Below are 26,852 nucleotides of genomic sequence, written 5' to 3'. Positions count from 1 at the left end.
TGCTCAAGTTGCTCAACTGATGTCTATAGTGAAATGGCAGAAAGGGGGCTATTTGATGTTATATGATCTTTACTCAGAGGATAGATTCAGAACGCTACAAGATGAAATGGAGACATTTGCTCTGGGCCTGGGACAGTGCCCTCAATATGCAAAGATTGCAGCAATGGCTCGGTAGCTATGGCTTTCATTTCCGGAGGCTCCTGAATATACCCACATGTTAGTTAATATGTTATCTATGGCAGGTGGTAGTAGATTTGTGAACCACCTGTACCGAGCGCTAAGGGCAGACAGACGTGTCAAACTGCTGTGGGTGGAGGAGAAATGGCAAACCTTACTGATGAGCCCCTGTCCTCTAGAGATTGGCTACATATTCATGCTGAAGTCCGTAGGGTGTCAATGTGTGCAAGGTTTAAAGAAATTCAATTTAACCTCATACATACGTCTTCTCTGTCCCTTAAGAGACTGCACTTTATAATATACCTGACCCCGATGGCCGAAATGTGCGTCCCCTGAGGTTGCTGTCTTACATATGGTGTAATACTGCTCATTAGTGGTGACATATAGGGCAGATGTTCTAGCGCAGCTTAACTGCGCCACTGGCTGGGATACCCCACTGAGGATTAATAAATGTCCCTTGGGCTTATTGCCCAAGAATTCAAAACGAAAACTTAACAGGCGATTTACGGTGTTGGACTCATGGTAGCAAAACAACGTATTGTAATTCACTGGATGAGCAGCAAATCCCCAACCAGGGAGAAATGGGAGGGAAATTTGAGAGAGAGTGCAGGGGTAGAAGAACACAAAAGAAAGACTAGGAATGATGAAAATTGCCTGATGTGCTGCTCGCCTATGTGGTAATGTTACATGATCTGATGGACCCTGCACTACACTCAACCTAGGATAGATCGAGTGAAGGACTTGGGGAGGGAAGAGGGACTGGAGGACCCCAGTCTGACAACAACTATGTTGATTGACCATCAGCCTTATTGTTCAAATGTATACCAGTTTTATATTGTGTATAGAACATGACTTGATTGCTACATGGAAGCTACAAAAGACGGTGGGGGTTATGGGTGTTATATAATTGTTGTATGGTTTGCAAATGGCTATTTGTATCTTTTGCTATAGTATATATATGGCAATAAGTTGAATTGAAAATATCCTGTATGGGAATGCTATTAAAAAAGCTCAAAAAAGATATATGTCAAAAAGTTCACAATTTTAGAATTGGTAAAACAGGTTTGTGGAGGTGATGTTGAGCCTTTACAAAAAAAAGAACACAATACGACCAACAGGTTAAATAAATACTTATCTTCCGATTGAATGACACGACTAAGGTGACTTTTTTTGTAACACAATGTTTTTGATAACATGTTGTTATCTTGATTAATATGTAGATAGTAAATTAAGAAAGATTCTTTTACAAAATTCCGGTTAACAAAAAGAGCACGTAGCTGTATTAACAGGTTATGTGAACAATAAAACTGAAGGATAAGGAAGAAACGAGATGTTTATTTGATCAGATGAGGATTACATTTTTTTTTGCAACAAGATAATATTTTTAGTAACATGATGACAGTCTTTTTAGTGAGGTACTAAAAATGGTGGTATTTCTATTTCTCACAACATGAAGATGAAACAAACCGTTAACACACTGCATTATTAGTAGAACTCCTTCTTTCTTTACAGTCACTAAGCCATATGAAATATATTAAGTACTTACATAGTGTATGTAGTTAACATGCCTGCGTGATTTAAGTATTCCTTGATTGGTTCTCTTTCACTTTGACTGAGTTCCCCAGGATGATGACATGTAAAACATAACTATATTTAGACCAATTTAAATATATCATTGCCTTGGGTAGCATTGTAATAGAGACAACGGGGAATATTAGCCAAGAACAAAAGTAATTTTCAATATTTTTAGTGATTACTTTAGGTTGGCCATAGAAGAAAAGATACTTGCTACAGATAAGAAGACCTTTCAATATCTTTAAGTGAACTTACTGCATAACAAATGGAAACGAAGAGATTTTATACTAGAATGTTTGGATGCGATACATCAATTTACAGACTAATAGCCAATTGAACTGGAAGGTAAGCAGAGAGGAATGAAGCAGTGACTGAAATGCTCTAATATAGCTCAGAGACTTCTCTTTGCCAGTCTTTTTTTCAGATTATGTACTGATTACCTTCAATTTGTGACTGTTGAGCACCTAGGGGTGTATTAAGGGCCATCAATCCTTCTTGTTATGTCGAACTGTATGGCGTCCATCCTCTTGATCTGATAATTTGCCATTTGTGAACTTAGATAATTTATGGATTTGAATTATCTACAAATGAGACATCAATTTAAACAAGACTGAACTACATGCAATTCTTCAAGTACATACTTGATAATTAATTAGTAAAGTACTCAAATAAATTGTATTTGATTTATTTGCTGGAATTCCATTCTTTACAAACAAAATCCTGATGAAGCACATTTTAATTTTAAAATGTGCTCAATAACAATGGACAGTTTCAGTAGCTGGATCACTGAAGAAAACTAAGTATAATGATTTGGTTAATATAAAATTCCAAAACCACCTATATGAGAAAGAATGGATGGACTTGTAACTTATTTGCTCTGTGTGCTCATGTGATAGAGACTTAATAGGCTGCCTTCAAAAGCAGCTTCAATGAGAGGCTCAAGTGGAGGACCCATTCATTTTGAAAGTACCAAGTTGAATTCCCTAGAGGCGATGCAATTACAAGGAGAAAGATTTTCTTTAAGCCTTCAGGATAGTCTTTAATCATAGAAAGAATTTTGATGAGGTCCAATCCTATGTGCTTTGGACTTTATTTGAGGAGAACTACATATTTGCTTGACAAGATGCAACAAGTATAGTAGAATCACTACTTTGTGGCATGAAGTGGGATTACAATTGGCTGCTTACACCCTAAGTAACATTTGATCCAATTACAGACATATGCAGCCCCTACTAAGAATCTTTAGCCTTTTTATAGACGTCCATACATGATTATGCTTTTCAGTTTAGTTGTGCATGCTGCCCTGCCAAATTCAACGATGCCGTGTTCTTGCATGGTATTAATGATACTTTGAGAAGATTTGAAAACCTCCATTGACTGGGTAACTCAGTTCATTATTGCCAGTGAAATCTGGAGTTTCGATAGACCTTCTGGGATTAGCCGATTAGGTGAAAAAGTGTACAATACAGTCTGTGGCCAGTTTATGAGAAGAGTAAGACATATGATTACTTGGGAGTTCAGTTAATTGAACAGCTTAGTTGGAAGGAGCAGATAACAAAGGCCAGTATTTTTCTATCACAAACATCAGGGACTGTACTAAAAGGCAACCAAAAAGTGTGTTCCTAATGTATCAGTAACATATTTCAAATTTACAAACAGAAACAGTAGATGCTGCTCTGTTTAGAGCAGAGCTTTGGGGTATGGTACCCTACATATGCAGTACATAGTTGAAAATTGCGTAATAAGGGCCTGTTACGGCTGGAACCTGGCCCACCTCTGTTGGCTCTCTATGCAGAACTTGATCTCACACCAATTTAAGACCAGGCCGAAATAAAGCCTATTTTATATTGGATTGGATTGGATTAGGATGGTCAGAAATTCAGAGGCTTCAACATACTTACTGAGGGACATGGATAACGGAGGTAGGATGGGAGGAAGCAATTGGCTATGACACGCAAGGCATCTATGAACTGACTTACAATTGGGGTTTTTTATGGACTGATCCAAGTAAGATAGGATGTAATAAATTCGAAACTGTAAAGGAGCTCTGCCAGATGTTTAAGTGAGAAATCAAGTTTGCCATGATGAGACCAGGCAGTTAATTGCCTTACTACTTTGATTGTAAGATGAGTTTGAGTTATTACTTTTATGTGGATCAGATCCATCCTTAACAAACATATCTTCTATAGAACGTTTAGAATTTTGTATTCTTCCCATCTTGTAAGATGTGGAAAGCTCCCAAAGGGAGCCCTTATACAACCCAGGCATATAGTACCCATGTACCCAGGGCATAGGTACCCCTGAGGTCTCCCATCGGCTGAAGCATGTGTTATGCCATCCATGAGAGACCAATCAAAATGGAACTACATGCCTGCCATTGCAACCTGTCTAGGCTGGTGCTAGCACCACTTACTAAAGATAAAGGTTTCCACATCTAGGGCCATTGCACTTAAAACCTATAAGTCACCCCTATAGCAGGCCTTTGCAATCCTGAAGGCGGGGTGCTTGGTACTCAGTGAGAGGGGGCCCCTCCATGGGCAAGACAACCCTGCAGCCTACGGAGTCCATTCTCCTAGGTTGTCAGTGAAGCAGCCATATACTATATAGAGGGGCATTGCGTAATTAAGCAATAACCATCTCTAAAACAGATGCAAGAAATCCGATCATGTTTGGTATCAAACATGTTGCAATTATAACCCCCACACCGCAGACGGTGTGGGAGGTATGAGTCCAAGCACTGGAAGAGCCCTCTGTTAGGCTCTCAGGCTTCCCTGTACCAGCCTTCTTGACAAGGACAGCACAAAATGGTTGCTGCCGACCAGTGACGCAATTCTGCCCTCCTTCTGCTGAGCCAAGCTCGAGCAGGGGAAGGCAGAGCAATAGGCATCTTGTCACAGGGAGGTGTGACCACCTCTCAGACAGGATTTGGTGTATTCGGATGGGATGGGTGCGCTTGCCAGCACCACTAAGTATGCATGAGGGGCACATTTGGTGGCCCTATGCATAGTCTTATTCAAACTATTTCTGGAAGTCATTGGCTCCCGCTCTGGTAGAAACTGGACAAAGGACATGGGAGTAACCTCCCCCCTGTCTAGACTCTCCACTGGGAGGGTCCGCTGAATCTTCCCAACCCTTTCCCTACGGTTCTTAGGGGCTCACCTGGGTGTAGGTCCCTAGACTCGTCATGGGATCAGATTCAGATCCGACACCACTTCTTCTACCGTCTGGGCACTCTGGACTTCGCTGGACTTAGTTTGGACCCGACTTTGTCTCCCTTCCAGTCTGCTGCAAAGTCTGATCCTGTGCATCATACAGGAACCTTCCAAGGCCTGTGAAGCATCAAAGACGCAAGAGAAGCAATCTCCCTTGGAGTGAAGTGTTGTATGGCGTTTTAGGATCAGAGTGAATTTTCCCGATTCATGCCCTTATATAGGTACAACTCACATTGCCGTAATATAGGCATAAAAATCATTCCCTTATTTAGACATAGCCCATGCAGACCAAATACAGGCATGGCTACTTCCACCTGTAACAAAACGTCACAACTATTTCTTGGAAAATAGGCTTAAGCAGTCAGGGACCTTCCCTTGCTTGAATATTGATTTGTCCAAGAACTCATGTACTTCACATAGAACTACTATTCCCTTGGGGTTCTTTCTTGACGTTATTATGCCTGACTTTACGTCAAACTAGACACATTCAAGGTATAAATATGCCTTCAATTGCTCTAGCAAGTCACAGTGGCTCGGAGCAGTTCGACGATCTACTTGCCCGACGCAGCTCGCTACAGCAAGTGCCGAAGGAAGTCGACCCTCCAGCTGACGAACTGATCGAGAGGCTGCATTTCTCTCAGCGAGAATCCAGCTCCAGTGTTTCCAAGCTCCCCTTCCGGGGTGTTGGGAAATCGAGTCCCGAGACTGAGATACCAGACCTCCTTCATTCTAAACTAAGGTATGGAGCTGATTAGAACCTAGAGAAACCTTGGATAGATTCTTGGCAAAGAAAAACGAAACATATGCTACACCACAGTTACTCCTTCCCATGTACTAGACTTAGGTTAGGTACATTGGGGTAGGCGTATTTTAGAAGCACCAGTTGAGTACTTTTAGCCATTGTTATTTATGTATGTATTTATATATGGTTTAAGAAACCATACAATGCTCTTACAGTATTATTTTATAATATTGTTCTCGCTGTACGCATTATACTTTGCAGTCTGCATTACGATTGTAGCAGTTCACTTTACTTGCATGAGAAAGAAGACTGTTCAATAAAACCTTTTATTGAAAACGCCCGTCTCACTATTTCTCTGCACCTCTGTAGAAACGAAGCATGTATGAGTGACTGAGTAAAATACTTATCTATTGTTTCCGCGACTCTAGAGATACATTTCTTATTCTTGGGAAACAAAGTTGTCATGTTTATACGGTTGTCAGAAACGAATCCCTTCTTGTGAATTTGAGAAAGTTTCTAGTGACCTCTGAGCTAGCTGGCATTCACTATTAAGTTTAATATATTCGATAGAGACCTAGTCGACCTCAGTCCTACGTCTAATCTAGAGGATATATTATTCCAATGTGCAGAGCCTATTGGGAATATAGGAACTACACTACAGAAGGAGTCAATCCCCTGCATTCCCTCATGGGGGTTGCAATAACCGAACCCCTGTGCACCTGACTTTGTCTCCTTTCAGTCTGCGGCGAAGTCTGATCCTGTGCATCATACAGGAACCTTCCAAGGCCTGTGAAGCATCAAAGCCGCAAGAGAAGCAATCTCCCTTGGAGTGAAGGAGTCACTCCCCTGCATTCGCAGGTACCGCAACTAAGTTAACCGGTCTGCTGATCCTAAACTCCTCTGGACTCCGAAAGCTTCTGCAACACAGGTGGTGGTTTTCCACAGCTCCCGAGGCCTGCCCTGCCCTCTCACCTACTTGGAGCCCAGTATCCCTCGTGGGGGTTGCAATAACCGAACCCCTGTGCACCGTGTCAACATGCAGTTGCAAAGGCTTGTTGACTTCTTTCCAAGAAGATCTTTAGACTCCAAGTGGCCCCAACCTCAAGCACCTCGAGGGACCAGAATATTCAGCCACACCGCAACGTGTGTATCGTGGCCTGCATCTTTTGGTGAGCTGCTTGAGGTCCTCATGCGACTCCAGTGCCTCCGGCCTGTGTGTCCACTTGAGGGTCGCATTTGTTTCTTTTGAGCTCCCCTAATTGCTCGGGCCTGCCCTGACTCCCCTGCCTTTGGTGATTTCCCTGGTCCTTGCTGGTCCAGACGTTGCTCCTTCTTCAATTCCTGCGTTTGTTGCCTTTGCCAAGGCATGTTGGTGCTCCAGCCAGACACCTCCCCCTCAGCACTGTGCATGACTCTTGGTCCTCCTCCGCGTCGCCTGGTCCTCACAGCTGCAGAGTCAAGGTCATCGTCATCCATCCTGCAACACCAGACATCGGAGGGCATTCGATTTTCCAAGTCTCCTGGTCACCCCTGAGTGACAGACTCGGTCCCCTATGCTTGCAGGTACCTCTCATCTAGAACCCATTCTCAGATGCCACCGGACACTTTCTCCTTCTTCAGCAGCGGCACTTCCCTGAAGTCCTCCATTGGGTTTGATGGTGGTTTCCGACACCACTTCACATGTGTGAACCTGGATTCCCTAGTGTAGGTAGCATGGGTACTAGTATATCCACAGGTGGGGTGGCTCTCCAACCTTCTGTCTTCCACAGCGTTTCTTCAGGGTCCACCTTTAAAAATCTAACCGCAACTTACACGTAGAGTTGTACGGAGCACGTGGTATTGTTCCCACACTGCCTATGCTCACCTTGGGGTCCCTATCTACTTACCTTGGGTTTTTCCTTGGGTCCCCAGCACTTCTACGTCCTTCGACATGGTCTTGATCCCAGTTGTGGTTTTTATACCACTTTCTTAGTAAATGATTGCTCCCCCCGGGGTCCACTGTGTATTTTGTGCTATTTACTGCGTTTCCTTGCTAAAGTATTGTGTGCATTGCGCATACCTCCGGGTAGGAGATATTTCTATGTGTTAAGAGAGTATTATTTAATAAATACATATTTTTATAAGTACTTTGTGTGGTTCTTTTTCACTTAATCTATACTATAAGATTGCATGCTGATAAAAACAAGCTGCGTTACACTCCTTTTTACACAAATCTTAGCACTTTCATTGGCTGTTTACAAAAGTTTATTAGGGTATGGAATGGTTTTATAGTACAATTTTAATTGTATATTGCAAAGGCATTACCCGTGTTTTACACTCTAAGGTGAATTGCTGCAACAATAAAGATCATTCAGAAGAGTATTGCGCAGGAACTTGATTTGTACCTATTGTTTGCAAAGTTCTAGTATTTGAAGTTTTTAGTTTAGCTAGGAAATCCATTGTTGGGTGACACCCCGAACTTCGAAAATTTACCAATTGTAACACTGGCTTCTAGAACTTACCAATGATTTTTATTGTTAAGCATGCTTAGGTTGCCCGTTTGACAATTCTGTATTCCTGGTAGGTGAATAGCATTTAACATCAGTTTTATGGCCAGAGACTAAGATGACATTTTCTGGACCTCTAGGGATAGAGATCTCAATCTCATATTTGTTTAAGTAGTGTATCTTTGTAGTACTAACTGTCCGTATCAAGGTGCTGCTCATTGTCAAAGATTGTTGAAAGACCTTGAAAGTCAGATGGACTGCCCTGAGCTCAAATAAATTGTTTTGAAAAATACTTTTCTTTTCTGATCACACACCTTGTACTGAGAGATTGCCTGCTGGAGGGGAATGGATCTGTGACAATGGTCTGAAAAGGAGGAGTTTGCACAAGAAAGCTACTTGAAGTTTCTTCCTCTTGCACCATCACAACAGAGTTTGCTTTGTTGCTTGTAGAAGTTGGAGTTTGACTTCCCAGCTGTCTTTCCATTGAGTCTACAGTTCTTTCTGGCATTGTTGCAGATTTATCTTAAGCAGTCTTGCATTTGAAACAATAAACATGTAGGTCATCAAACCTATCAAGGACAAAATATGCTAAACTCTAGGATTGCAAGGTCTTGCACTTCTCACAGATTGACAACACTCGCTCTTGCCAAGTAAGTTTCCTCGTGCCATATCAAATGTACCCTCAGATAACACAAAACTTGCACTGGGGCTGTAACAAATGTCTAGATATTTATTTGTCTGAGATGTAGTACTGTATAAGTCGATCATATTAGTTTGGATAAATTAATATTTTCAGAATGATGAAGATGGGCTGTTATGACTGTCATGCACTTGGACAATGTTCGAAGAGTGGGCTTCAAACCAAAGTTTAAATAAAACCGAAACCAGAAGAATTGTAAATAAAATACAATAAACCGCAAAAAATTAAGCACCCTCTAGATCCACAGAACACATCCAGTCCACTGCCTGAGATGAGGAAAGATATGATGGAGCATTAGTATGCGATCTCTCTCTCTCTCTCTCTCCTGATCCACGTGTTGGCTAATCATAGATTTGAGATGGGTTTGAATTTCCTCTTCAGTCCTTTCGTTTTAACAAGAATTTATCCTGAGTAAATACCTTTCCCTTTATGGGGACTGGGGTGAAACTATATTTTCTTTTTGCACATAATGCAATTGAATTTCAAGGCTGGCTCTAGTGAAGCAGATTGAGGTCTTAAAGTTTAGCGAATAGCTATCTCCTATAACAGTCAGCATCCAATTGTTGTCGGTCATTTGTTACCACTCTACTAAATGATGAATTATAACGCCCCCTCCCCGCCTTGAGTGGCTAACAGAGGGAATTGAGTATTGGGGGGGTGGATGGCAAAGGTCACTATCAAATATTTGATGGAAGCCCTCATGATTAATTGGAGGAATGGAGCCCCTGTGATTCATTCATTGATCATCACATCTGTTGGCAAGAATACCTCTGGCCCTGCTGATGATGTTTGAGAGGACCAACCAGCAGACTGAAACCTCAATCAAGGATAACACTTGTTTCCTTGGTCCCTAAAGTGATTTGAAGAATATTTTTAAAGCTTTATTCTTCAACTGTACAATTTCTGTCTCAGTATGGGGATCAAACGGGGAAGAACCTGAAAAGATTGAGTAGTTTTAGCTGAACATCTGGCTTGAGTGTGGTAAGGCACAACCAGGATTAGCAACAAACTGTAGCTCCATGGCAGACTGTAGCTATCAGGTCTGCCAAATTGTCTATGCCAAAATTCTAGGCGTGAAGCAACTCTATTACTTGAGAAACTATCATCAGAGAATGAGAAGGAGATCTATTATTGTAACATTTTCTTAGAATATAATGAGACTCAAGATCCCTAGATAAAGAAGGGGAGTGACTGGAGTAATACCTAGAGCAGAAGACTGTCTAGGCAATGATGGTTTCTTTTTGATAGGAGATAACCAGATATGTTTAAATTAAGGCAAGTTTAGGTTTAGGAGGCACTTTAAAAAACTGCAAAGGCTCCTACGATGAAATAACACAACAAAGAGGTTGTAAAGGTTGTGGTGGCTGGTCACGTGATGGCCTCAGACTCTTAGGTGAATGTTCCAACTTTGGAGGCTGGCTTCACATAACAAATTCTCAGTCTATTCGTATGAGCTCCTGCAATTTCCTAACACCGAAAGGCATTAGGTTGATTGATGCAGCAATATCGAGGGGAAACACTGTTCAAGTGGAATTCGATGTCAAAGGCTTGTTTAATGGTCGTAAGTGGTGGTGGTTACATTTTGACTCCGAGAGTGAACCTTTCCTCAAAGGATATGATGTTGTTGTGGGACCATTGCCGACAAACAGCCAGATTCATCAAAGGTAAATCGGCTCGCAAAGGGCCAGATTCTGCGAATCTGGCCCTTTGCAAGCGCCATTTGGGATTCATCATCCCAAATGCAAATATCGCATTTGTAGAAATCGCAAATTTGCGAAGAATTGCATTTAAGGAATCTTAATTAGAGATTCCTTAAATGCAATTCATGTACCATTTAAAAATTGCGAATTCGCAATCTGGGGCCGCTATTTACCGCGAAGTCTGACTTCGTGGTAAATACCGAAAACTTAGAAAAATGCACTTTAGTGCATTTTTCTAAGTTGTATGTTACACACACACATGTCCTTTGGACATGTGTGTGCGCAACACCAGTGTACATGAGCATTTCAGGGGTGCTACAGGGTGTCCTTTGGACACCCTGGCACCCTTGAAATCGCATCCTTATTTGCGATTCGCTAATTGCTAATCGCAAATAAGGAATGACTCCCCATTCATTCCTATGGGCCTTTCGGCCTTTAGGCCCATAGGAATGAATGGGGAAGCCATTCCTTATTTGCGATTCGCAATTTGCTAATCGCAAATAAGGAGGCAGTAGAAATCGCTATAATTTTTGCAATTTCTACATGAATCCCGTTTTGCGAGTCTTTAATAGCGATTCCTTAAAAATCGCTATTAAGGACTCGCAAAACGGGACTTTGATGAATCTGGGGGATAGTCTTCAATGCTAAATTATAAAGACATACATGGGATGTCTATTGCGAGTTTTTCTTTGACTTTCTTTCCTCAAACTTCTTTGCCCGTAACTCTTTCTGAGGAGCCCTTAGAGGTTGGTGCCACAGTAACGGTGTCCCTGAAACCAGAAAAAAGAACTGGTTCTATGAGGCAACTGCCACGACTAGGCATCATGGAATATGGAGGCCCCTCGAATCTTAAAGGGGATTGGATGATTTGTTTTAACTGTCCTAAAGTTAAAGTCCATCAGGCTTCATTCTTTTTCATAATTATTTAGAAATGCTAGGTAGCAGTTTGTTGTATGGATGTTATAGGTGTTTTGGCTTCTTGTTTTGAAACAGCCAAAATTTTCGAAAACCTTTGCTTAGATAGACTTTTGAGGGTGCTCTTCTGCATTTGGAGATGGTAAACTTTTCACCCTCTTTGATATGAACATTGGAAAGAACATTTTACGTGGTTCCAGCACACCTTGAATAATTATTCCAATGATTATAGTGATCAACGAAGATCCTATGATTCGGAAACTTAATTTCTCCTATACTCCTGTGACTCACCACTCCCAGTCCAAAAATGGCTGGTAAATCTTGCCAACTTTGGCATCTCACACACCTAATTTCCCACTACCAATCCCTAGACATGAGAATCAATGACCAACATTACTCTGACACATACTGACTGGCCAAAACTGCCTCATTCCAACACCGCCTTATCTGAAAACTGAAACCTTCCATCCCACTCTAGGGCTTCAGACCTGCTTTCTAGGCCATTGATCTCTCACAACTAGTTAGTGGAAATGCATTACTAGCGGACCTTCCAAAAATGCACTGGCCCATCCCAAAGTTATCATATATCCACTGCAGAACTACTGGTTAAAGGAGCTAAGAAACGTGAGCACAACACATATTATAAAATTAAACTACACTAGCTTCATCTTAGTACAAGAATCCACTTCAAAATGGTGTATATTATCCATAAAGCTTCACATGAAGCCTACCTACTTACTTAAAAGACAGTAAAAAAATAAATACTAGCAGCAAATCACAACTGCTCCTGGGACTTTCATAAGTTTAAAAAAAAATCAAAACATTGAGCAAACCGTCCTCCTATCTGCCACCAAGATTACAGAAACACTTGCTAAAATATTTCAGCAACAATCTCAACTTGCACTCCTATATGACAGAACCAAAAATCACTAGTTAGATGCTATTTGACATATAATCTTATCTCTTTTACCCTGTTAATCTTAATATTATTTTTCTTGTTTAATGGGAAGTGTCCTGCTACGCATGTAGCTAAATTTGCATTACACAAATATAGCAAATAAATAATCAATAAATAAACAATGGAAGTGCTAACATTTTGTGTTCCAAAACTCTGGTACTCCTCAACTCAGAATGGTAATGTTACATGTGGGCAAGCCTGCCACACTGACGTTGATGGATTTATCCTGTTAGACATGCCCCCGGACTAGGTAAATAGTATGTAATCAAAAAAAATATGCTCAGATGCAAAGCAGAGCGGCCAAGTCAGATAATAACTTCAACTGGTGGATTTATGCAACCAATGCCTAAAGTGAGTACTGCATACACTTTTGCCGAGAACCTACACAAAAAGAATCTCGGTAAAGTTTAAAAATAAAAGTTTGACTCCTATTTAGGAGCATTCTACTAGACGTGAAGAGCCAAGAGAACGATGAACATACCACTGTTTCGCACTCTGTGGTGCATATTAGTCTCTTCACCCTGTGTCTAGGGAAACCCGAGCTTTTTTCATTTTCTAGGGGTTGCCAGAGCCTCAAGTGGATGACAGTCAGTGAAGTGGGCTGCACAATATATTTGGCCTACCTGCGACAAATAATTCATGAGCCTAGAGAATGTCTACAGGCTCCAAAAATAAATAGAGAGAAACCTAGACAAATGTTAGAGGGGTTGCTCTCCTCGATCGATGTCACTCAATCATTCAGCCCTCATGGAGAAGAGCATAAAACAGAAATATGATCTCTCAAATAGATGACAAATTAAACATATTGCCAGAAAAAGTCTATAATATAATAGCAAGCAAACCAATCATGATAAACAGTGAACACGCAACATCTAAAAAGCAGCTAATTCACATCATCTGAACATTTGAATTAGCCCAAAGAATATCACGAACTTCAAATACAGAGTGTAGTGCTGCCTCTCAATTTATAGGTGTAAAAGGCTGAATCTTCCATTTAAAAATGACAGAATAGACATGGCATGAACACGAGAAAATATATATATAGTCCAATATCTTTGGTTAGGGTACAAGGAAAAGGAGAAGTGGAAGAGTTAAAAAAAAATATTGAAGAAAACAGGATGATCTTATATAGAGTTCAGTGACTCCCTTCTTAGTTAAGCAAGGAAACAAAAAGTTAATTACTTTGCCCAAGTTATAAAATGCATGCCATGTCATCATCATCATCAATAAACTTTATTTCAGTAAAAATGCATGAAAGTACAATAGTCAATATGTCTTTCCACGTTTAAAAAGATAAAAACTGACATAAATGAGGATCCTAAAAATCGTAAAATCACTATCTTCTAAAACCATATACTGGTTACAATCCATTATTAATACAAGCAGTCTTATTAAGCCATAATTAAAAGGTCCTTAACCCCTTCGGTGCTGATGACGGCTCGAAGACGTCATGAGTCACAGTGGGCGTGTGCTGATGACGGCTGGGAGCCGTCATGACCACGCCCGCGATCGGATTGTCCAGCACGGCGCGGAATTCCAGCTGCAGCCAAGGTGTTAAACCCGCATTTGGCCCCATGTGACATATCGATAGGAGCCCACACCATCACCTGGAGCACTGCAGCGCCTAGATACGTACGAGTACAACTGTTTCACTCTCCCACAGACCTGTACGATGGGAATCACCGTAAGGTATTAGCCGGGCTACGCACATCAGTAAACGTCTGGAAGACACCAACTCTCCCCCCATCGGTCGAGTGGCCCTTGCAAACATGATAATGGTCCCGAGACTCCTTTATCACTTCACCAACCTTCCAGTGATACAGCCACGCTCTTTCTTCAGAGAGCTAGACATAATCCTGGCCACTTTAATTTGAGGAGGGGAAGACATAGGGTGGCCCTAACTCCACTTTACCTGCCCACAACTCAAGGGGGGCTAGGCGCCCCGTCACTTGAAGCATACTTCCTGGCGGTGCAGCTTCAATGGTTGTCGTACTGGACAGCAGAACGATACACTGGAGAGACAATCACAGAGCAGGGATGGATGCCCCTCCCAGCCATACAGAGACTGCTTCTTCCGGGAACCAAACTCCTCTATACTTACCCTTTACAGGTGACAATAGCACGCTCCTGTATGCTGAAAATACATTGCATGTCCAAAGGGAAACCCCCAGACTCACCTTTACTCCCGTTGGTAGGCTTCCCCCGTACTTACAAATATTATACTACCTGTGCCCTACAAGTATGGACTGATTCCTCTATCACATAATTGGAATCCCTGAATCCGGCTTGAAAGAACTATATGACCTTTCCCCAGGGCAGTTCCTTCAGCATCGGCAGCTAATAGACAATAGCCGCCCATTCTGCGATCCACATGCGGGTGAACCCCCTACGTACCCAGTAATACATGCCATACTTCATATGGGGGGGCAGACACTTAGTGACCTGGCTATACAAAGCTGTTCGAGAACTAAACCTCCGCCTGCTGGACACATTACGACATACATGGGAGGATGAAATAGGTCGGGTATTCACCGATAAAGAATGGGAAAAAGCCCTAGAGTACCCCAAGTAAGTCTCCAGAAACGCACGTTTCCGGGAACATCCAATTCAATATACTTCATAGGGCATACCTCACCCCAAAGCGTCTTCCGCGCTTCTACCCTGACACACACTTTGCCTGCCCTCAATGCCAGACTCCCGAAGCAGACTTTAAACATATGTTCTGGGATTGCTCAATTATTCACCACTACTGGGACCGAGTACACCACACACTGAGGGAGACTACAAACAATCCAACCCTCTCCTCATGGGAAGCCAGTGCCCTCAGCATGTTCTGCAGGCGGAAAACCGAGAAGGTGCAATACCACTTCGCTTCCTTAGCCATTCTCCTAGCAAAAAGAGGGATAGCCATGCACTGGGTCCCCCCAGGTTGCCTGGATAGGGGCCATGAAGAAGTGGGGTGCGGCAGAGGAGGAGGTGCTACGGGAGGAGGAAGTGAGGGGAATATGGAAACACCCCATTTCCCTAGAATGGGCACAACTGATGCACCGATTTACTCACGAAACAACCATCCTCATTAACACCATCCACTTCGCAGTCCCCACAAGTATCCCCCCAGAGGCAGGTAGGCGATGATACATGACTAGACATCGACACATAAGAAGGGCAATACAGTGTGATGGTCACAGACCTCAAAGAACACATCCAACATGCTCTACACTGCCCTCCCCCTCCCACCCCCAGATGGCTGACATAGTACCATGGACAGCAACCACAACCAATCACCTTCCACCAGTAACTCCACACCAGTTCCCCCTCAGTTCACCCCCGTATTTCATGGTTTTTCCCCACACAGAAGATTCAGAATCTGATGAAATCTCACTGAATGCATGCAAGTCCAACCCTCAGCGAGAATGCACCATAAGAGATTACAGAAGAGACACACAAAGATCTCCGACTCAAAAACTGACGTGCACAGTCGTAAGGGGAGCAGCTGGTTCAGTGAACAGACGTTTTTCGGAAAACCAATCATGATTGGGATATGGTTTAAACAACATAACATAAAATCGATGTTGTGAGTTATGAGCACTACCCAGATATGAAAATTCATGGTGATTTAGAGGAGGTAAAGTCTGATGTAGTGTAAGTGTGCTTTTTGCCCTATTTTTGGTTATTCTATCATTTCTGCCTTAGTCAGAAAGAGCTCTTTAAGTTTAGACTTCAGGAAGGTGGAGCACAAAGATGGAGTCATACAATTCACAAAAATTCAATGATGTCAGAGTAATCTCTATATATCTTAGCCAGGGAATTCTACATGAATGTTCCATTTTTAAAATGTCCCTTGCCACTGATTGGTTCAAACCAACACTGTCCCTTTTCCAAACTGAATGCCAGAGTAAAATTGGGGCCAATTTGATCACATGGCTAATAAAAGGTAGGCCTTTTTCTAGATGACAGATCCTGTTTGAACAATAACTGGGAATGCCTAAAAAGCTTTTGCAGAAGGCATCCTCCGTACATTGTAAATCTCCATTATCCGCCATACCCCAAATTGCAGTGACATATGTGGCGATGGCTTTAGCCTTCACTGAATAAATCTTCAGCATTTCAGGTACTGGTTTTGAACCCAATAGAATCTGGAAATGGAGACAATACTTTTTCCCATAAGGTTCACCCAGTTTGTCACCTCTCCTTCCAATTTAGTTTGCTATAGAAAAGGACTCCCAAATAACTACATTTGTTCACCACCTCTAATCTCTTCCAGAAGAACTTTGTTGGTTTCCTAAGACCAGCCCCTATGGTTAACACAAATGTCTTTGACTCGTTAACATGCAAGTCCAAACTTTTTCATGAAACACGTATACTTCTCTATGAGGCTCTGCAGGGCCACTGAGGTTCTCGCCATGAGCATTGAGTCATCGATAGAGGAGTATTGCCAAAGGGGCTGCTTCTACATAGGGAGTATCCTTTGCGCTCTCCACCAGGGTCATTTTCAATTCATTCATGTACAAGGCAAACAGAAAGGGGCAAGGACACAGCCTTGTCTTACAACTTTTTCAATATATAAATTGTTTGTGCACTGCCCTTGTTTCCCATACAGTACACTTGAAGTTGCTCCCCCATATAGCTGATTAAGTTGATCGCGACCTCCACCCCCATACTCTCCATAATAGCCACAGCTTACTGTGGACAACACACACAGTCAAATGCGGCTGAAAGGTCCATAAACACCATATTAAGTTGTACTTGCTTACCAAAAGTGTATTTTGTAGCCACCAGCATTAGATTCAAGCATTGGTCAGTAGTTCCCTTGCCTTTCCTGAATCCATATTGGATCTTAGAGAGAATCAATGTTTCCCCTGCCCAATCTTCTAACCTGTTTAGTAGGAGACAACCCATGATTTTGGCTGTGCTGTCTATCAAAGAGATTGTCCTATCATTTTTAGGGTTCCTTCTTAAAAATTGGTACAATTATCGAATGATTCCAGGAGATTTGCGGGCCTACTTTGGCTATTGAATTAAAAGCATTTTTTTAACAATGGGGCCCATAATGGGGTGTTGGATCAAAAAATGTCAACATGCACCAAGTCAGGGCCTGGAGACCTCATTAATCTGCTGCAGGGTTAAAACAACCTCTGCCACTTCAAAGATCAAGGGAGAGTGGTAGATCATATCAGAAAGAACTCCTCTATTACTTGGACCCTCATTGCTATGAAAAATGTTTAGGAAGTAGTTAACCCACCCCTCTTCCTCAATATGTACCTCTAGGGACAAATCCCCTGAGTCATTTAGAAAGGGGGCGTTTTCTATCTTCCAGAACCCAACATTATCATTGAGCTCCGAGGCATGCAATACATTTTCCCATGCTTCTTCTTTAAAAATGTTCAATCTATCCTGTCTGACTTTTTTATAACTTGCCCGCAATGACTGTACCAACTGAGGATTCTTCGTGACCTCTTTTAATGCTATATAACATAGCATAACATAAAACGTGTATTTGTAAAGTGCACTTATCACCCATGGGTTTCAAGTCGCTGAATAACAGATGTTAATTGTTTCCCAACTCAATGGTACTCATTTTATCGACCTCAGATGGATGCAAGGATGAGTGGATCTGCCACACTTTGAACCTGTGACAATGAGGTCGAACACAGGCCCCTGCAGTGGATGCATAAGTCCACTAAGCCACCAGACCCGGCTACTAAGCCACCAGACTTTGTAATTAGCCAAAGCCACAGAGCATTTGCTATGAAACCACTGCGTCAATAGTGGCTTTTTAGTAGAGAGCAGACATGTTAATACCACTCAATCTTTTGAAATACACTGGGATGGCCTGATCATCCAGGCAAGTCGTCACCGCACCTTTATTGAGTGTCAAAACTGACGCAACTAATTTTAGCGCGTATACCCTATCCCATTTTAAGATGTAGCCATTTTTCCTAGTTAAGGCTGGCTTAGAAACAGACCTTCAATGCCAGGGGAGGCATCCCTCAAAACCAGTTCACAAATTAGGAGAGCATGATCACTAAAATCTATAGCTAACACCTTAAAATTCTTTACGCTAGTTCTCAGGTTTTCTGAGTTAACGATATAATCTATTGTGAACCCTTCACCAGCCCTTTCGAAGGTATTATACATGGTTCCAGTATCTTTAGTCAACTCATTAGCAATCATTAAAGACCACATAATTTAAAGTCTATTTAGAACATTTCCAAATATAGAATCCCCATCCGAATTTACTACTCCATAGACTGGTTTGTCCACGATTGGGCAATTCTTTAGATGAAAATCTCCCAACGACAGAATTTTCAAAGGTTTACGGTGATAAATACTTAACTCACTTGCCTTTTAACTTCTTCCGCGGCAAAGAGTAAATTCCCAAATTGGTTGTTGTAATAGTTTAGGATAACCATTACCCAATCCCCTAGACCCTCACAAAGCAAATAATGAAAAAACGGAGATGTGTTGACATTTTTCTTACATTTTCATGCTCACCGTATTGGCCAGTAGAGTGAATAAGCCTCCCTGTGCCGTGCCCATTGTGGACAGTACGGATGGGGTTTGGAATGATTGATAACAATCCATAATGGTGGGCCCCTCCTCCCAAGTTTCTTGAAAGAAAAGAATATCATATTTGGAGATCTCAGTTGCCGAAGCCTCATTATTTTTCTTGCCACTGTACCCTGCGATATTCTAAGATAACGCCTTTAGTTCAGTGTTCCCCACTTTTGCTTTGCTCTCCTTCCTAGTAATAATTGATGACTGGTCACCTTTGGTTTGGTGAGCCCTACTTGGTTTGGAGTCTTCACTCTGGGATGAGAATAGGTTCCTGCCCTCACACTTGATTGTCCCCATTTCTTGTTGCACCTAGTCGGTCGCAGTCCTCTAGGCTCTCTAATGGTGTGAACTGATTTGAGACAAAAAGCCCCCTTGGATCATGGCGATCATTGAGCACTAAGGAGTTAGTGTGGGAATCCGTATAGTACGGATCCGTAAATACCACTCTACCATTCTGGTGCCTTTTAATATCAATATTTTGGGGTTTGTAGACGAATCCCAGCTGTAAGGGGTAAATCTGGGCCCCAGTAAATGGAGCTGTCGGTAATTGTCCTAGTAAGTCCCCAGCTAAACCTATGCTGTCAAAATTAACTACTATGCAATCCCCTTTCTATTGTTTAAGGCAGGGCCTCTCCAGGTAGTTCGCCTCGCCATAATGAGATTTCCTTGAATACATTCAGCAACTCTTGAGTTCTTGGAAAACCAATGGCATGCTTTCTCCATTAGCTGCCCTGCAGAATCAGATTGAGATGGTCTTAATTCCGGGACACTCACCAGTACTATAACATACGGGCACGACGCCGGGGGGACGCCTAAAGAGTGGGGCATCTCTTCTATCCGTCACCATTCTTACTAATGGCCTGACAACTTCTATGCTGTGGGAGGGTTTCTGTAAATAAGGTCTGTATGGTTGGGCACCTAAAGATGGTAACCTGGAACTCTGCTCAATGGACTTCACACCCCACTTGCTAACGGCTACAGGTATTGTGGAGAACCCCTGTGGTAAATAAATAAATAATACCCTATTTTTGAATGAATAAATGAATAACAGATAGCTCAATAAATAAGAGTCAAGATTCGAGGTAGTAGGAGTTTTGCAGGTTTAATACAGCAAATACAGGAATAGGATGGCAAGGCCCAGCAGCGCTGCCGGGGTCAGGATCGGGACAAGGGGAATAACTTTTTAATAACAGTGCATGAGCATATATACATAACGCAAACACATAGCATTACATTGCAATAGGCGTAGCAGTGGGTGGAGCAAAAGGCGTGACGCGTAGCAGTCGCGAAAGATAAGGGTGAAAAGAGGTGTAACAGGGCGTATACATAGACATGTGATGCAAACGTAACAGAATATGTCATGAATGGGGCGGAAACCATGGAGGGGGCTACCTGAGGAGCCGGGACCTCTAACCTGATGGTGCGCGCAAACTAGCAATGACGTGTTACTAGGAGAAGCTGGGGGCTATGAACTCTGTGCTAGGAGCAGAGACTGAAGTCTGGAGAGTCAGGGCGACATGTACCTAAACAGCATCTAGTATCTGATGTTTAGAGAACATGTTGATATAAACTAGAAGTCAGGAGGGGAAAGGCTAACTTGATTCTAAGACTGGACCATGCATTATTCTACATGTAGTGCGTGATGAAGAATATTAAATGACCATTAAATGCAGTATTTCTCTAACGTGGAGACGTGAAGGCTAGACAATGACGGAAACTATCGATGCGATTCAGTAGCTTTAGGAATGCAGAGAAGGAGGACTGAACTGATAACTGGAATCATAACATATTCTTGGCAGACTCAGAGGCAGAGCCAGGGTGAGCCGGGCACTGCGAGGCAGGAAGTAAGTGAAGGGTCGAGGATACAGGTGGGGGCTGTATCGCTCCTCAGCGAGGCTTCAGGAGACAGGAGCTGAATCTGGTGTCCGGGCCCTTTTGAGGCCTAGAAACGGGGACTTTTCAATAGAATAACGTGCACACTGAGAAACGTGGCAACGTAGCTTTACATAGGCCTGATATTCGTAGTATTCACGAGAACTGGAAACTGGCATACTAGAGGTGGACACAACTGTAATTGCGTCATTAATCGAACATAGGGAATGCATATGCATATTTAATCATGCACACATAACATATGATGGATGACACGTAGGGACACAGAACATGGCAAAATTTACTTTTCCACACCCCAAGGAGCTGCCTTGTCATCTATCCCCATTCCCATCCCCCTTACCGTCTTCCCTAGGGAACCTACACAGATTTAAGGATGACTTCAGGGCGCTCAAGATACTGTAAGTGAGCATGGGGAACCCCGACACACCTATTTCAACATGCCTGCCCCCCTCAGTAAGATGTGTCAGCCGATTTTCAAAATTCTCCAAACGTGTCAAGAGAAGTTGCACCAAGGTTTGCAACAGTGTTTAATTTTACCTAAAAATCTTCCAGATTGAGGGGCGATAAATCCTGGGTCTGAGGTTGGCAATCCATTGAAGGAGTCTTTTGGCTTTTGTGGGGGGTGTGTCTCTCTTCCCACCTCTTTTTCTCTTGCCTATCGCTTCTTTGGTAGGAGGGGCTGGAGAGTGACTTATATTTTGCTGCATATTAGCGTGATCCATAAGAAGTCCCCTAGTGAGTTAGTGGCTTCATAGTTTCGGGTAATTGGGCCACATATGCCCAAAGGAGAGCTAATGCCGTCAACAAATACACTCTAAAGAAAATAAAACCATTCATGCACATGATCAATAGGACTGATATTTCCCGCAAAGTTTCTGCTGCATTCTTAAATTAAATCAACAAAAATGCACAATATTATATATTGCCTACACAACTTTAAAAATTTGGTCTGGAAGCACACCAACTTGGTTGGTCGATTTTGAAAACAAATCACTCTGGAAAAATCCTTCATTCATGAACAAAACTGTAGGAGGTAGATGCATTACAGTGAAGTGAGAATCCTTTAGGCAGTGCTCTAGGCACATTAAAAAAGTATTGTCAAACCCAAACAAGTCTTGCTTTTAGCATCAGAATGCCAGTATTTTTTGAGAACCGGTTATTTATGTTTATTTTACTTAACTAACAATGTGACAGTGGGTCAGGTTAAAACAGTAAAGTGAAAAAAGTCAAAAGGACCAGAACAGCGTTTCAAAGTTTGCAACACAACGCATTCTCGTGCATAAGATGTGACAAGGTGACCACCATTTTGGCTTTATTATTTTACTATTATAACATGGTTGATGGCTGTGTCAGAAAAACAAACTAGGACAGCAACGGCCCGGTAGCAATATGCAATATGCAGCTGCCAGGTCCACAAACAATATATCTAAATCTATCTAAAAGTGAGGTTAGTGGAACGGGGTTAAGCAGGGGAGCACTTGGGAACAATAAAAGTACAGGCGCCCTACAGTAAAAAACAAACAAAAAGGAGCCAAAGTTGTCTCTAGGAGACCTCACTACATTTTAGGAAACCGTGCTTTTGGAATATAATTTCTGGTTATAACACGTTCCAAATTTTACATAACAGTGGGCATTATGGTTTAGCTCAAATAATACTTTTTTCTTACCTTTTTGTTACATTCACGAGATACTGTGTCCAGCTCCTCCTGCATTACTCTCAATTTTGCCTTAAGAAATCTTATCTGGGCTTCTGTAAATATATATAAATAGATTACACAAAATATAGAGTTGGTTAATGGCCAGTAATTAGTAAAACAATTTTCAAGTTCAGATTTCTGTAGACTGCCTGTAGTACAAATGTGTCTATGAAAAAGCAGCAAGAAATGTCCCTAGTGAATAATCCCCAGCTAATGCTAGTCGCTTATATTGTTACAGTTTTTTTTAGTTTTAGGCATTTTAAAGGGGACGGGATGTGAGCTCCGGGAGCCCATCTTCATGGACACTAATGTATTCCCTGCCGTGGCGAGTTCAGGCAGGGAATATAAACTTTATTCCCTGCCTGCACTCTCCCTGGCAGCGACAAGTAACACAACCTTGCACCGAAAAAGCTGCTTCTACCCAGGCAGGAGCACAGCAATGGATTTGGCTCCTCAGCCAACACCCAATCTGGGGCTGGCTGAGGAGTTGGCAAGGGCCATGGTCCATGTCCCCCGCCCCCTCCCCAGGCTTCCAACTTAAAAAAAATAAAAATCCTAAATGGGACCAGCACACACACACACACAAAATATTTTTTTTTATTCTCTGCATCGAGCTAGGAGCACTCCATAATGCCCTTCGAATTACATTCGTTTTCCTAGTGATGCCCCTGGTGGGGGCAGAGTCCCCAAAAACCATTTTCTAATGTTGTGCACGGAGGGGCTGCAAAGAATGCAGCAGCCCGCAGTAACATTAAAAATCTGAAAAACAGTAGGTTTCCTGGATCACTGAATCCGTGACCCCCTGGACAGCTTACCGTATTTTTTTAAAGCACCTTTATATGAAAGGGACATATTGAGGTTAGCTTTAAGACTACACTTAATGGCCTAAAACAGTTTGGTTTCTTTTTTTTAATAAAGCTTTTATTTCTTTAGAAATATATGATGCATGCTCATCTGATTTGTGTATATGTCTAAATCTCTTAACCTGCTCTGCTCATATGGCATGTAGGAAGTACCATCTTGCTAGTAAAGAAACCAGTACTTAAAAATGTAGGGCTTTATTATAAGTCTGGCAGTCCATGGACCATTAGACTCAAGGGGCGGGGGGAAGGAGGCCGAAGTGGTGGCAGAGGAGCAGGGGTGGCAGGGGTGAAAAGATGGCTGTCTTCCGACCACCCAATTATGACCACGGCGGTCGGACCACCGTACCAGTTAGGGATAATGGATCCCTGACGGTGGTGCAGCGGTATGGAGGCCGCAATATGCTTTGCGAGGCCAGCATATTATGAGTTTACTTTTCATTGAGGTGCAACCGCCATGAAAAGTGGTGGTGAGGAAACAAAGGGGGCCCTACAGGGCATTCTTATGCCCACGCCATGTGTATGCACACAGGGGGCACAACATGTGCCTCCCTGTGTGCATGCCTACCGTACCTGCACGCCATAGACTGCAGTAGTCCATGCTGTTCAGCTACTGTCATTGACATTCCCATTGCGGTGCCTATTTCATAGGTAATGACCTAGGAACGCCAAAGAACCGCCTGTCAGACAGGAGAAAACTCTTGATCTGGTGGGTGATTCCTACATGGATTTGGCGGTGCGGGAGTGGGGTAGTCGCACCCCGCACCTCCAAACTCTTAATAAGGCCTCTAAACTTCAAGGCTCTACTTTCCCTGCAGCACTTAATTTTGCCACCAAACACACTTCAAACGCAGATTTGTTGTCATTTTTGCGAGCAGACATGGATCTCCAAAATTGAAGAGGCAGTGAGAAAACCAAACTACTGAGACACCTAGAAAGCAGATAAATCATTCAGAAAGGAGCACACAACATGGAGGATTGAATGTGAAGGAAGAATTGGCAACATATGTTGGGTAAATCTGTTAAGTTCGATCAACTTCTGCAGTCCTATGTCCCTAGCCTCTGTTGATGTTTATTTTGTTGTATGAACTTAGTGCACATATTAAACCCAAAGGTAATCTCTGCTAAACATATAGGTATGTATTTTCAAGGTTATATATGATAATAATTTTATATATGATAATAATTGTATATACATATATATATACATATATATATACATACATATATATACATATTCACTGACAAAACCATAGGTTATAGACCATATATAGTTAGGAATTAGCATTTACAAAACCTTGAAAATTCACTGAAAAAACCATAGGTTATAGACCATATATAGTTAGGAATTAGCATTTAAAAAACCTTATTTTACTCACACAAAACCATTGAAATTCCATATATAGTTAGTTGCACTAACTATATATCGCTCACCCGCAATCCACTGCTGATCATGTCACATATTACATCATTCATGACATGGTCAGTGACATCACTGATGACATCACTGATGACATCTCAAATGACATCACTGATGACATCACTGATGACATCTCATTTGACATCATTCTTGTGCTAATACGATAAACCTCTTCAGACTCTAATATAACCTTAGATACACTCAGTGTATACAGACACTCACACACTGCCACTCATCCATGGAGTTACTCACACACCCAGTCAGTCATGCAAAGAAACAATCTCACCTCCATTTCTTCAACTATACAGTTAAACACACCTTACTTATTGAAACATATACTAACACATATTTACTCTCTTATACAATCCCTGATACAAGTTCACAATGATCGATACAACCACTCACTCATTCAGTGGCTCTCATGCACAGTTATTTATATATGCCAACTCTCACATGTACTGTGTTTTACATATGTACTTACTATGACATGTAGCATTGAGATATCCATTCACTCATCAATACACTCATGCACACAGTCAACTGCCCATGTAGCTGTTTCCACATGCACTCTTGAACTCATACACCTAGTGAATAAACTGCTCACACATCTATGCATAGAGTCACACACCTTCCAGCCACCCCCACACAAACTCAATCTCCCATAGAAATACTTGGGCAACCAATTAATAACACATATAGCCTCTCGTATAGCTAATGATCAACACATGCAGCAGTTTACAGAACAACAGACATAATGATGCACAAATTAAGACAGTTTAGTCACTAACCCATGCATTCAGTGAGACACATTTAATCACTCACTCATACAGTCAGTCACGCACCTACTAAATCCTTCATCCAGACACTTATACATCCACTCATTCTTCAATATGTAAGACATATTTTAACTTTACAGAAACATACAGTCACTGGATGTTGTCATCAGTGATGTCATCAGTGATGTCATTTGAGATGTCATCAGTGATGTCATCAGTGATGTCACTGACCATGTCATGAATGATGTAATATGTGACATGATCAGCAGTGGATTGCGGGTGCGCGATATATAGTTAGTGCAACTAACTATATATGGAATTTCAATGGTTTTGTGTGAGTAAAATAAGGTTTTGTAAATGCTAATTCCTAACTATATATGGTCTATAACCTATGGTTTTTTCAGTGAATTTCAATGGTTTTTTAATAGCAAATATCATAAGCTGTCGAATGTCAAGTACGTGGTAAGTGAAAACATTTTCGTGTTTATGCACACTGATCTGCTTTGAATGGTGCCCCCCCCCCTCATTTCTATTAGGAGTACTCTCTCTTTGCAGATAGTGAAAGGTAGTTAACGCAGGCCTTTGCCCCCGTTGTAATCCGTCGTGCCTGCTTCTCTCTCCATTTGATTGATTGTTATCCAAGTATTTACTGTTTTAGAATTAGTTCTCTTTGGTTCATTCTCTATTTACAAACAAACACAGAGTCGCAATACTCTGTTTAGTCTTTGCAGATAACGAAAAATCGTGTAAAAAAAAAAAGAAAAGGAATCGAGCAAAATCAGTAGGCCACTAATGGGATCTCTTTTTGACCTCGCTAAAATAGAAACATTAGGAACAACCCCTCATGACAAATACAAAACTAGTGAGATGAACTGAACTCCACACAATGATGGCTGCAAAACAGCTCGGCTCCGCCACCCACCCCGCCCAAAATAACGATAAAGAACGGCTGCCATGATTGGTTGCGGAATGACCACGACGGAGCTACGAAATGGTGCTGCTCTCATGCTAACCCCAGCTTCAGTCTGAAACATCCAGAAACACTGTAGACTACCAATTCGATCAGTTCCGGTAGCGCCCCAATGTAACCCGGTAGAGAAGAACTAGCCCTCCCCTCTTTGACTGATGGTTCTTGTTGCCTGTCCCTTCTGTTGTCATTTAACAGAACTATTTAGCCTGCTGA

The 26,852-nt window shown here is 42.0% G+C and overlaps 1 protein-coding gene across 1 annotated transcript in view; it reads right to left on the bottom strand.

Moving 5' to 3' along the window:
* TEX9 (testis expressed 9) overlaps nucleotides 1-26,852 on the bottom strand; it is a 573,374-nt gene that overhangs the window by 310,775 nt on the left and 235,747 nt on the right. Inside the window, exon 8 of the mRNA XM_078684880.1 lies at nucleotides 22,584-22,666. Within this exon, the coding sequence (XP_078541006.1) occupies nucleotides 22,584-22,666 (83 nt within the window). The remainder of the gene's footprint in view (nucleotides 1-22,583; nucleotides 22,667-26,852) is intronic.

The sequence above is a fragment of the Lissotriton helveticus genome, chromosome 3_2 (genome assembly GCF_964261635.1).
Source record: "Lissotriton helveticus chromosome 3_2, aLisHel1.1, whole genome shotgun sequence".
In the NCBI taxonomy this organism is placed as follows: domain Eukaryota; kingdom Metazoa; phylum Chordata; class Amphibia; order Caudata; family Salamandridae; genus Lissotriton; species Lissotriton helveticus.
This window is presented reverse-complemented; position numbering and strand designations above follow the sequence as displayed.